The following is a 14,030-nucleotide window of genomic DNA, read 5'->3' as shown; positions in this document are numbered from 1 at the left end:
AGAGATATAGACCAATGGAACAGAACAGAGTCCTCAGAAATAATACCACACATCTACAGCCATCTGATCTTTGACAAACCTGACAAAAACAAGAAATGGGGAAAGGATTCCCTATTTAACAAATGGTGCTGGGGAAAATTGGCTAGCCATAAGTAGAAAGCTGAAACTGGATCCTTTCCTTACTCCTTATACAAAAATTAATTCAAGATGGATTAGAGACTTAAATGTTAGATCTAAAACCATAAAAACCCTAGAAGAAAACCTAGGTAATACCATTCATGGGCAAGGACTTCATGTCTAAAACACCAAAAGCAACAGCAACAAAAGCCATAATTGACAAACGGGATCTAATTAAAGTAAAGACCTTCTGCACAGCAAAAGAAACTACCATCAGAGTGAACAGGCAACCTACAGAATGGGAGAAAATTTTTGCAATCTACTCATCTGACAAAGGGCTAATATCCAGAACCTACAAAGAACTCAAACAAATTTACAAGAAAAAAAACAACCCCATCAAAAAGTGGGCAAAGGATATGAACAGACATTTCTCAAAAGAAGACATGCATACAGCCAACAGACACATGAAAAAATGCTCGTCATCACTGGCCATCAGAGAAATGCAAATCAAAACCACCATGAGATACCATCTCACACCAGTTAGAATGGCAATCATTAAAAAGTCAGGAAACAACAGGTGCTGGAGAGGATGTGGAGAAATAGGAACACTTTTACACTGTTTGTGGGACTGTAAACTAGTTCAACCATTGTGGAAAACAGTATGGCGATTCCTCAAGGATCTAGAACTAGAAATACCATTTGACCCAGCCATCCCATTACTGGGTATATACCCAAAGGATTATAAATCATGCTGCTATAAAGACACATGCACACGTATGTTTATTGCGGCACTATTCACAATAGCAAAGACTTGGAATCAACCCAAATGTCCATCAGTGACAGACTGGATTGAGAAAATGTGGCACATATACACCATGGAATACTATGCAGCCATGAAAAAGGATGAGTTCATGTCCTTTGTAGGGACATGGATGCAGCTGGAAACCATCATTCTCAGCAAACTATCGCAAGAACAGAAAACCAAACACCGCATGTTGTCACTCATAGGTGGGAATTGAACAATGAGATCGCTTGGACTCAGGAAGGGGAACATCATGCACTGGGGCCTATTATGGGGAGGGGGGAGGGGGGAGGATGGCATTGGGAGTTATACCTGATGTAAAAGACGAGTTGATGGGTGCTGACGAGTTGATGGGTGCAGCACACCAACATGGCACAAGTATACATATGTAACAAACCTGCATGTTGTGCACATGTACCCTAGAACTTAAAGTATAACAAAAACAAAAAACAAAAAACAAACAAACAAAAAAATGGAGCATTAAAAAAAAAAAATACAGGCCAGGTGTGGTGGCTCATGCCTATAATCCCAGCACTTTGGGAGGCCAAGGCAGACAGATCACCTGAGGTCGGGAGTTCAGGACCAGCCTGCCCAACATGGAGAAACCTCGTCTCTACTAAAAATAGAAAATCAGCCGGGTGTGGTGGCACATGCCTATAATCCCAGCTACTCGGGAGGCTGAGGCAGTAGAACTGCTTGAACCCAGGAGGCGGAGGTTGCGGTGAGCCGATATCACGGCATTGCACTCTAGCCTGGGCGACAAGAGCGAAACTCCATCTCAAAAAAAAAAAAAAAAAAAAAAATTGATACATATATACATACATATTGCTGTAGTGCTATGGCCAATGTACTTCTTCAACTAGCTCTAGATCTTATGCTACAGTTCTGTTTCCTCTGTCTAAATGTAGAAAGAAGAGGACAGGAGGTCACATAGGTTTTTCCTGGATGAATAAATGGATTTAATTTGCACAAACAAACCAAATTGTAAATTCTTCTCTAGTTTATGTAAAATGATTGTGCCCAAAAAACAATGTTTTATCTTGCTCAACACTTTAATTTGTGGCTTGACCAATCATTAAGCAAAATAAATACCAGGTCCAGCAAACAAAAACAGCCTGTCTCTATTTCAAATATTCCCTGTATTACAATCATTACCCACACTTAAATCACAATTAAAGATATCTGGAGGAGAGCAAGCAGAATAAATGAAGGAAAAACCCTAACCTCCAAAACAAGGATCATTCAACACTTAAACTTCATTACCACTGACTAGCTGGGTCATCTGGGCAAATCTCTTCACTTTCCTGGGTTCAGTTCTTTCCTGTATTAATTATTCTAGATAATACATCTGTATATCATTAGTATATCCTATGAGCCTTACTTATTTGCCTGCACCTTAGTTGTTAGAGCTTAGTTATTATTGCATTTCTAACTAGATCTCAGGTGATCTGGCTGCTGGTGGCCCAACAATCTTTTGAAGACCATCACTCTGCAGAATATAAAAACGTTGATGAATGTCATCTAAGGGCGATTGAGTAGTAAAAGTTACCTCTATGTAATTCTGAGAACTGTCACTCTGGCACTGCAGCTCCACGTGGGTGAAGTTGATTTGTATTTGTTCTCCTTGAGGCTGCTTTATCATGTAGACGCATTGCCTGGTGTGAGTGAAAGGCCCAGACAACTCAGGCAGGAAGAGTTCACCCTCTGGGTCTGTGTAGTTCCCACCACAATGCAGATCCGCTAAGAACAGGGAAGACACGAACAGGTCATGCCAATGGCATTGCTCTGGCTCGCAGGCATTGGATCCAGTTTCTAAAAATTTACACTCACACACACACACACACACACACAAGCACATACCCGCTTTATTCACCCTCCATAGGCTTGTGCCTCTAATTTTAAGATTTTCAATTTGATGTGTTTGTGGGACATTCCTGCAGTGGCTTAAAGAAATAGATGCAGAGATGTGTCATCTAGCTTCCAATCTACTATTCTCTTCATAAATTGCTTTTTAAATACATTAGTGCTCTGTTTCATTCCAATAAGATTTGAGATGGTTATAAAAAATGTAACAAAATGAACTATATAACTGTATACATGAAGCAGATTAAAGAAAAAATGAATACACAATAGCAAGATGTAGCCAGGGGGAGTTGATTTGCACAGAAAACAATTGAAAGGGGAACAGGAGGTTGGCACCAGATTCTGCAGAAAGAAAAGGAAATGAAGAAAGGGGACAAGTAAAGATGTTCATTGTTACTCTTCCTGATATTGAAACTTAAAAGGTATTTTTTCTGTGAATGCTTATTAAGGGCACAATAATAGATGTCATAAACAAAATCCTCCACTTCCCTAAAAAAACCCAAATCATAGAGTATTTCCTATGTTTTGTTGTTTTGTTTGTTTTAAGGTATCAAAGCAAGTGAGTTCCTAACAGCTAACAGTATTTGGCTGGAAGTGAAGCTCTAGAGTCTGGGACACTGTGATGCTGGAAGCCAGTCCCAGCCCCTGCGCAGCTGGACTCGATTCGAGGATAAAATCCAGAGAGACCGCACTGCTCACATGCACAAACCTCTCTCACAACTAAACATCAAACACCACGAGGGACTGGCGTCCTGAATTATTTAAGTTTGGGTGCCTCATACATCTTTATAGTGATGTGGATCCCATAATTTAGGGATCAAAGGATATTGCAGTATTAATAATAGAGCACTGGGAAGATAAAGAAAAAATCTGAAGCTGTGAGAGAAATATGTATAAAGAAATGTTCTTGGCCTAAGACAGTCAGTCATCCTCTGAATCACATTAAAATATAAAACAGATGTAAGCATAGCATTGGCCTTCAAGTCCCTCTTAGGCTCTCAACTGGTAGGTTACTTACAAGGTGATGTTAAGTAGGTGATATGGAAGCCTTGGTCACTAATCTGGGAGTCCGAATGGAAGTGAATTCTGGCAAACGGGCCAGTAGTCTGGAGCGGTGGGACAGAGAAAGTGGTGCAGAACCTCCCAAGAACGGGGTCCTGATACAAAGGACCATCTCGAATCTAAAACAAAAGGATGAATCATTAATCTGAAAGTGGTCAGATTTTTAACAAACTAGGTCACTTTGGATATTAACTTTAGAAAATCTGTCATTTAAAAGTGATCGCTCAAGGAAGTTTACCCATCACATCCAAATCTAACTTATGGCTAAGGTTCAGCAAAGGGTGTCTCCTTCTCCCATCACCCCAATGCCTTCTCACTGTCTGAATCTTTTTTTTTTTTTTTTTTTTTTTTTTTTTTTTGAGATGGAATCTTGCTCTGTCACCAGGCTGGAGTGCAGTGGCGCGATCTCAGCTGATTGCAACCACCACCTCCCAGGTTCAAGCAATTCTTCTGCCTCAGCCTCCCAAGTAGCTGGGACAACAGGCGCCTACCACTATGCCCAGCTAATTGCTGTATTTTTGGTAGAGACGAGGTTCCACCATGTTGGCCAGGATGGTCTCAATCTCTTGACCTCATGATCTGCCCGTCTTGGCCTCCCAAAGTGCTGGGACTACAGGCATGAGTCACCGCTCCTGGCCTGTGACTGGATTTCAATTCCAAGGCTGGACATATAGTTTGAATTTTTCTCATGATGTTACTAATCAAATATCTTTCCCCTTTGATTGTTTTTCATTATAAATTCTTAGTGATCTAGAAGAAAATGAATATAAGCAAAGAAAACAGAAGAAGGAACACCATTGATGCCAACTGATTCATAACTTGGTTCAGGTTTCAGAAGAATCAGAGGTAGAGAGGAAGTGCCATCAGATTAGACACAATACAAAGACAGGTTAGTGAATCTAAAAATGCAACTTTGATAGTAAGTACTACAATGATAATGATGTGACCTTAGAAATCCTTTTTTAATTGTTGGTTTTTAATCTATTTTATAATCCTGTCAATCTCTCTACAATTCTGTTGTAATTGCAAATTCTATACTATATAGACCATCGAGGAGTCAATGAACTAAAGAATATTTTAATATGGTCAATTTCTATTCAAATTACTTTTCTTTTCTTTTCTTTTTTTTTTAGACAGAGTTTCCCTGTTGCCAAGGCTGGAGTGCAGTGGCATGGTCGCAGCTCACTGCAAGTTCCGTCTCCTGGGTTCACTCCATTATCCTGCCTCAGCCTCCCAAGTAGCTGGGACTGCAGGCACCTGCCACCACGCCCAGCTAATTTTTTGTACTTTTAGTAGAGACGGGGTTTCACCATGTTAGCTAGGAAGGTCTCAATCTCCTGACCTGGTGATCCGCCCGCCTCTACCTCCCAAAGTGCTGGGATTACAGGCATGAGCCACCGTGCCCGGCCGGCCTCAAATTACTTTTTTTACTGAGATCAAAGTTATATGGCAGCATTACTTTATTCTAATATTTAACTGGTTCTTTGAAATACTGTAGCTTAAAGAGAAATGAGAGACATTTCAATACTGTCAGAGTGGTTGACACTTTCTATCATATGGTCTCCAGAAATGAATGTGTAGGAATTTCTTAAAGCCTCTAATTTTAACTTGATGGAATTTATTGAAAATTAATTTCAAGATAACTCACTTTTCTGTCAACATTTAAATGACCATTTTGCAGAAATTTTCCAGAGAGAGACAGATCTTCCAGTCATTCCCAAAGGTTTCAAATCCATTATTGCTGAATTACTAATGACTTTTACTTGCGGAGCCCCTTTTTGACAGCCACATCCTTCTATCCTTTATGAATAATTCCATTGAACTCCATTCTTCTCTAATGGACTTGGAAATGCATATTGTCTTTTTAGCATTACTGCAAGTGGCTGAGATTTATGGTGATAAAAAAATACAGGACAACCTAGGAACTCAATCTTCTCCATTATCTTTTCAGTCTACAAATGAAGAGCAACACTTTTTGATACACCTACATATAAATGGCATTTGTGTATAGGAGCCTTTTCTCCTCCATATTTTAATCTTTTTGGGTAGGCAGAATGAGCTTCGGCTGATACCTCTCCTCTCAGTAATAATGATTAATTTATTCCAGGAACCTAAACCAGTTCAACACAATCACTATCATTTTTCTTTCTCTTTTTTTTTTTTTTTTTTAAGACAGAGCCTCACGCTGTCACCCAGGCTGGAGTGCAGTGGCATGATCTCAGCTCACTGCAACCTCTGCCTCCCGGGTCTAAACGATTCTCCTGCCTCAGACTCACGAGTAGCTGGGGTTACAGGCACCTGCCACCTGGCCCAGGTAGTTTTTGTATTTTTAATAGAGATGGGTTTTCACCGCGTTGGCCAAGCTGTCTCCAACTCCCAACCTCAAGTGATCCACCCACCTCGGCCTCCCAAAGTACTGGGATTTCAGGCTTGAGCCACTGTGCCTGGCCTCTTCATGGAATACTACAGTTACATTGTAAAAGACTTTGCCAGTTTGCCACAGACAACTGAAGGTTTGAATCTGCATTGAAGGAGATGGCTATTACTGAGTGTTTATTTCATAAATTCTGCATTCTCATGGCAGGGGTGTGGGCTTCCAGGTAACACCATAGCAGGGCAAGGTAATCTGTTTCCCAGATTCAAATGAAACCCAGAAGAAGAAGCAACAAACAGGCACAATCAAAAATAGAGACTTCGCAAGACTTAGATATTGATTTGACTATTGAGAAATACACCTAACTATTGCCAATATTTTGGGATCATCCATGGGCATGGCTAGACCATAGTGCCCTGAGTCCTAATCATATTGTGATATGTTCTATCTAAATATAATTATTTACCTCAAGGTAATCTTTGTTGCAGTCATCATGGTGCTCAAGGCTCAAGGTCCCAAAAGTGAATGTTACCAGGAGGTCAGGACTAGTTGAAATAATCCAGACACAATCTCTTCCTGGGGGATAGTTTCCAGGATACCCCGGAGACTTAATAGAACCATAAGGACCAGTCAGTATACCTCCACACTCTAAAATAAGAAGGAAAAATAATGTTACATTTGTATAGATGTTATAATTCATGGAGAATGATCAGAGTCCTTGGTGTAAGAAGCCAAACTTTGTTTAAATAACTATGAGTGGTTTTACACACCCTCATAAATTAAACAAGACTTATATTTTCCAGTTTTATAACGTTATAAGTCTAGAAGTATCAACTGATAAATAAATGAATCACCCATGTGTCAAGCTCTGTGCTTGTGAGCCATCACATGCTGACACAATTTAAACAGGGCTGGACCATCTGAGGGATGAATACCAGGATTGTAGAGTCATCTTTTTCACTTTGAGGATATTAATTTCTGTATGTGAAATTGTAAAGAATTCCAGAACTTCTGCCAACCCCTATGTGTTTCAACAAATCAGATCACTTTGCATATTAAAATGGTTAAGTGCTACCTAAATTTCATTTGAGAAGGTTTCTTAATACTATCATATAGTTAAAACATTCATTTTATAAATGAAAAAATTCAACTGTCTGTAGTGACTGAGCCAGTGTTCCAAGAATGGAGCAAGTGAGGGACTGAGCCAGGCTTTCTGATGCTGACCCCACTACCATCCTCATTATATCACACCAGCCTCCTAACATTGCTGACCAGTGACTGGAAGAACCTGTTCTTCATTAATACTCACATTTATTTAACAAAGAATTTATAGTGACTTAGATTTCTATGAGAAATGCTACTGTAAATGATAGAAACACTAAATAATAAAAAACTATCATGTACTAATACAGACATTAGAAATAAGTGTGATAAGGTGACATTTTAGATTAGCAAGATATGAAATTTACATAGCTATACAGGTTGTTCAAATAAAAATTTTGCTGTCAAAGTAAAAAATGAAAAACATTAGTTCCATGAGTCTCATTGTTCCTACTGACAAAACATCTCAGTTCCTCAGAAGAAGATGCATTTCCCAATGTAATACTTTAAAAGTTACCAGTTTTAAATGCATAAAATACCATAAGCAAAGTAAAAGATTAATGACAAGAAAAAAATGCAATATACAACAAAGAGTTATTATCCCAAAATATACAGAACTTCTAAAAATAATAGAGATACGAACAGAGTGCACTGAAAAAAGTTCAGGTGTCTCTTAAACATATGAAAGGATGTTCAACATCACTCATCACAAAGAAGGTGCAAATAAAAGCTTCACTGAGATGCCATTTCTTACCGCTCAGAATGTTAAAAATCCAGAGTTTTGAAAACAAATTATTGGAGAGGCTGTGGGGACATAGGCATTCTCGCACATTGCTAGAGAATGCAAGATGGTACAATCACTGCATAAGAGAATATAGCAATAGCTAGCAAAAACGTATGCATTTCATTTTTTTGTTTTTTTACCAAACAATACTACCTTTGGAAAGATATCCCAAAGGTACATTGGCAAAAATACAATATGACAAGTGAATAAGGTATTTTGTTGCAGTAACATCTGGAATTCCAAAAGATTGGAAACAAGGCTGGGCATGGTGTCTCATGCTTGTAGTCCCAGCACTTTGGGAGGCCGAGGCAGGAATATCATTTCAGCCCAGTTTAAGAACAGCCTGGGCAACATGGGGAGACACCATCACTACAAAAAATAAAAATAATTAAAATTAGCTGGGTATGGTGGTGTGTGTCTGTAGTCCCAGCTACTGGGGAGACTGAGGCAGGAGGATCACTTGAGCCTGGGTGGTTGAGGCTGCTGTGAGCCATGATCACACCCTGTCTCAAAAATAAAAAATAAAAGACTAAAAAGAAGATGACCAAAAGACTGGAAACAAGCCAAATGTCCATCAATAGAGTACTGATTGAACAGAAAATGAGACATCACATAGCAGCATACTATGCTCTGATTATGGAGTAATCTCCAGGATATATGATGTGAAAAAAAGCAAACTATAGACCAGTGTGTATATTATGCTCCCTTTCATCTAAGACAGAGGAAAATACAATTATATGTGATCATTTGCTTATTTTTAAATAGAAGGATAAATCAAAAACTAATAAAAACTATTCTCTAAGGGGGAAGAAAGAACAGAGTGGAAGGGACAGGAAAAAAAGCTAGACTTCTCTCAATCTACCAGCCCACTGATTTGGCTTTGGAACTATAAATATATTTCACATAATTATAAAGCAAAATTCGAAGGAAATGAAAAAACTCTTTAAAATCACAAGCGAAGTGAAACTGATGAAATAATTGCATTGAGCTGACAATCATAGAGAGTGGAAATATTCCAGGGGACCTTAAACACTGTAATTTGACTATACTGCTCAAGCAAAACATATTTTAAATACACAAAAAAGAGCAAAGAAATCTTAAATGGTTTCCAGTTATCATACTACTAGTAATAACATTAGTATTGCTATTTTGAAAATGTATACAGTAGGACTAAGTACATAAATAACATGTTCATGTCATTGGGAACCACGATTTTCACTGTATGAGAGAAGAGGTACAAATGTAAAGTAAAAAATAATAATAATAAATATATATATATATATATATATATGCAACTCTGTAATCTCAATAGTGTAAGATCACTATGAATATATAGTGTATTTTTTCTTTAAAAACAACAAAACAGTGTTTTCTAATTCTGTCCACCAAAAGGTCTAGGGACAATGACACACCCAGTAACAATAGCCATCTGTAGCACCCAGACTGTGAGATCTAAATACCATTTCCCATGGGAAGAGTCACAGCTCTTTAGGGAAATCAGGGTTTTCAGTCCTGAGAGTAAATAATGTGCAGGAAGAGCCTAGAACATCTTTTTAGATCAGAAAGCAAAGAAGCTTTCAAAGGTAACTGGAGTTTGGTTAAAGAAGTTCAGAAACTAACTGGAAAACTTTCCAGAGTTTTGAAAACAAATTATTAACAAACATAACAAACATAATATCGAAAAATGGAACATTTTTAAACGCCTAGAATTGATTAAAGCACATCAAATATGATATAATATATAAATGTACAGATATCAAAAACAAAACAAAATAAAATGGAGTAAGTGACCATTTTGAAGAATGCTAAGGAACCAGGTTATTAATTTGAATACTTTTAAAAGAAAGAAAAAGAGAGAAAATCAAGCATTTATCCTACCTTTCCTACATGATCTCTGTATGAGAGCAACCAAATAGCTGATATGAGTAAGTTCGATTCTATTAAAGAACTTCAAATAATAAATAAATAAATAAATAAGAAATAATAAAATCAAACTATGATCATGTTGTAGGTGGCAAAGAATAACTCATAAATATGAGGTTATTATTTAGGTTCATAAATAATGAACCTAAAGAATGCTAAAAGCGTTAGAGGAAGTGCAAAAGAGGCTTTTAATAGGAAGTTCAACCTGAGGAGATCAGAACACTCTGACCAATGATAACGTCATAATAGACAAGCAGATTTCATATAGCTCCTGAAAAGATTATTTTTTACCAAATAAACCCCCTAGATTTAACCAAACTTTTTGGTATAAGTATCAGTTTACAAACAACATGACAAATGGCATGTAGAATACAAACAGCAAAATCCAAGATGTGGGATGATCTACAGAACAAACAACCCATTTATTTCACAAACAAATTTGAACAATGGGCTGCTCTGCCTATGGAGTAGCCATTCTTTATTCCTTTACTTTCTTAATAAACTTGCTTTCACTTTATGGACTCACCCCAGATTCTTTCTTGTGCAAGGTCCAAGAACCCTCTCTTGGGGTCTAGATCAGGACTCCTTTCTGATAACATCTTCCTGGCAAACTCCACAGGGACAATACTGAGGAAACCCCCAACCCACAGGAAACAGACTGCAGCACCAATTGGCCGACTGCAGATATCACCTTTTATCAGAGTTATGAGTGGGCCTCACCATACGGACACTTTCTGAATAAGTTCCTCTCTACCCTGAATACAAGAGACCCTAATAGTTAGGCAGGAATACCATCACCCTTATTTATCCTGAAGGAGTTACAGCAAATGGACCGTCGTCCCTCTACAACCCTTAGGATTAAAGGTGCCCTTGTAAAAGGCAGTGGAGAAATAAACCACAGGCATTCAAACCAGAGCAACTCCATCTTGAACAGGGGCTGGATAAAATAAGGCTGAGACCTACTAGACTGCATTTCCAGGAGTCTAAGGCATTCATAGTCACAGGATAAGATAGGAGGTCAGCGCAAGATACAGGTCGCAAAGACCTTGCTGATAAAGCAGGATGCAGTAAAAGTCAGCCAAAAACCACCAAAACCAAGATGGTGAGGAAAACAACCTCTGGTCATCCTCACTGCTCACTGTATGCTAATTACAGCGCATTAGCATGCTAAAAGACACTCCTACCAGTGCCATGACAGTTTACAAATGTCACGGCAACAGCAGGAAGTTACCCTCTATGGTCTAAAAAGGAGAGGAATCCTCAGTTCCAGGAATTGCCCACCTATTACCCAGAAAACTCATGAATAATTCACCCCTTGTTCAGCAAATAATCACAAAATAACTGTTAAGTATACTCAGTCAAGCAGTCCGTGCCACTGCTCTGCTTATGGAGTAGCCATTCTTTTATTTCCGTACTTTCTTAATAAACTTGCTCTCACTTAAGAAAAAATGAACAACGATTAATGTTTGATAATAGTGAGGAATTACTGTTTTAGTTTTTATCATTTTCAGGCATTGAGAACAAACAGCAAAGGACTGTAATCTCTGAAAAGAGAAGTAGATGAAGTATGTCCCATACACACTCAAGAATTCAAAGAAGTGAAGCCCAAGGAGACGGCAACACCCTTGCTACGGTAAACAAACAGCTCATGATTTAGGGCCACCAAAGCATCTGGGGTTTTGGAGCTGCATACTGTAAGGAAAGCAGCTGCATGGAAATGGCACCCCAAAAATGTACAGGCATTTCCTTAGGTCCTTAGCTCACTTGCAAGCTGCAAATGCACAGAGAAGACGGCAGGTCTAACAGAGAACAGTTTTGAGGGGAGGGAAGGTGCTAAGAATTGAAGAGAGGCTGCATAATAAATACTGAAGGGATGTGTTACCTCATTCAGGCAGAAAGGAGATACTTTTGTGAAAACCCTGAGAACTGAATTAAAATGCCAGAAAAGTATGCTACAGGAGTAAGATTCATGTTCTAGGAAATATGGCAATCCACCAGGATTCACAAAAAATGTGAAATAGGTCCCCTGTAAATTCAAGCCTTGATTGAATGAAAGTGATCTGCTAGGAACATAAGTGCCTACTAGAACAAAACCCAACCCTTCTGAGAGGAAGATAATATAATCCAGAATCCCTGCAACATATCACGTACAATGTCCTGCTCACAATAAAAACTGACTAGGCCTGTGAGGAAGTAGTTAAAAAAAAAAACAATAACCAATAATAAATAAAACAGGCAATCTGAGCAAAGCCAGAAACATTCCAGATACTGAGGCTACCAAACAATGACTCCAAAATAACTATGATAAAACTTAGAGGAAAAGGTTGACAAAATAGATGAAGAATATTTCAACAGATAATTAAAATCTATATTTAAAAAATCAAATGGATATTCTAGAAATGGAAAATATAGCATCTGAAAACAAGAACTCTTTACATGGTGAGTGGGTTTTAATGGTGGATTGGACACAGCAGAAAACAGAATTACTGTACTTACAGACTTTCCAAAACAAAATAACCAAATAGAATCAGAGCAAAAAAAGAAGGCAAGGATATAAAACCCTAAGAGCTATTAGAAACAGTCAAAACTTTTAGCATATGTGTAATTTGAGTCTCAGAGGGAGAAGAAAGAGGAAAAAAGTGGCAATGCAATATTTGAAAAAATATTGGCTGAAAATTTTCAAAATTGTATAAAAGAAGGCAACCTATAGATTCAAAAGTCTCAGTGACTCTCAAGCAGGATAAACACAGAGAAAACCAGATCTAGATATGCCATAATCAAGTTGTGGAAAATTAAGTATAAACACACAAAAAAGCAGTGAGGGGGGAGGAAAAGACACATTATCTTCAGGAGAACAGCAAGAATTATTGCTGAGGTTCCTCTCCCCCTCAAAATTATGGAAGTCACAAGACACTGATGTGGCATTCTTAGAGAGCTAATAGGAAACGGTCAACCTAAAATTCTATGTGTAATAATATCCTTCAAAAATTAGGTGAAAAATGCATTCTTAAGCAAAAGCTGAGTGAATCTGACTTCAGCAGACAGGCTCTGTGAGAAATATTAAAATATGTTCTTCAGGCTGAAGAAAAATGATCCCATTAGAATGTAAAATTGTCTGTTTGCAAATGGCAGGATCTTTCATACATAGAAAACCCTAAAGACTCCACCAAAATACTTTTAGAACTAATAGATGAACTAATTCAGTAAAGTTACAGGATATAAAATCAACATATAAAATTAGTTGCATTTCTATACATTAACAACTAACTATACAAAAAGGAAATTAAGAAGAAAATCCCATTTACAATAGTGACAAAAAGTTAAATACGTAGGAATGAATTTAACCAAGAAAGTGAAATATCTGCATTTTGAAAACTATACCACGTTAATGAAAAAAAGAAAATATTTGGTGTTCACAAATTGAAAGAATACTGTTAAAATGTCCATACTATGCAAAGCAGTCTACAGATTCAATGCCATCTCTAACAGAATTCCAATGGTATTTTTCACAAAATAGAAAAAGAATCCTATAATTCATATGAAACCACAAAAGACTTCAAATAGCTAAAGCAATCTTGAACAAAAAGAACAAACCTGGAGGCATCCTAATTTTAAAATATATTTAAAATAAAAATACACTACCTGATTTAAAAATATATTACAAAACTGTAGTAATCAAAACAGTATGGTATTGGCATTAAAGACAGATATATAGACCTATGGAACGGAATAGAGAGCCCAGAAATAAATCCATACATTATGCTGAATTGATATTTGACAAACATGGCAAGAACACACAACATGTAAGGGATAGTCTATAATTGGTGCTGAAAAAACTGGATATCCATTTGCAGAAAAATGAAAATGAACCCTTATCCCACACCACATACAAAGTCAACTCAAAATTAAAGACTTAAACACAAGGCCTGAAACTGAAGAACTAATCCAGGAAAACATACAGGAAAAGCCCTATGACATTAGTCTGAGTAGTGATTTTTTTGGAT

The 14,030-nt window shown here is 37.6% G+C and overlaps 1 protein-coding gene across 1 annotated transcript in view; it reads right to left on the bottom strand.

The window, feature by feature from the left end:
* CUBN (cubilin) overlaps positions 1-14,030 on the bottom strand; it is a 308,780-nt gene that overhangs the window by 259,630 nt on the left and 35,120 nt on the right. Inside the window, exons 15-17 of the mRNA XM_025396458.1 lie at positions 6,685-6,866; positions 3,801-3,963; positions 2,469-2,659 (exon numbers count right to left, since the gene is read on the bottom strand). Of these exons, the coding sequence (XP_025252243.1) occupies positions 2,469-2,659; positions 3,801-3,963; positions 6,685-6,866 (536 nt within the window). The remainder of the gene's footprint in view (positions 1-2,468; positions 2,660-3,800; positions 3,964-6,684; positions 6,867-14,030) is intronic.

This window comes from Theropithecus gelada, chromosome 9 (genome assembly GCF_003255815.1).
Source record: "Theropithecus gelada isolate Dixy chromosome 9, Tgel_1.0, whole genome shotgun sequence".
Classification (NCBI taxonomy): Eukaryota; Metazoa; Chordata; class Mammalia; order Primates; family Cercopithecidae; genus Theropithecus; species Theropithecus gelada.
This window is presented reverse-complemented; position numbering and strand designations above follow the sequence as displayed.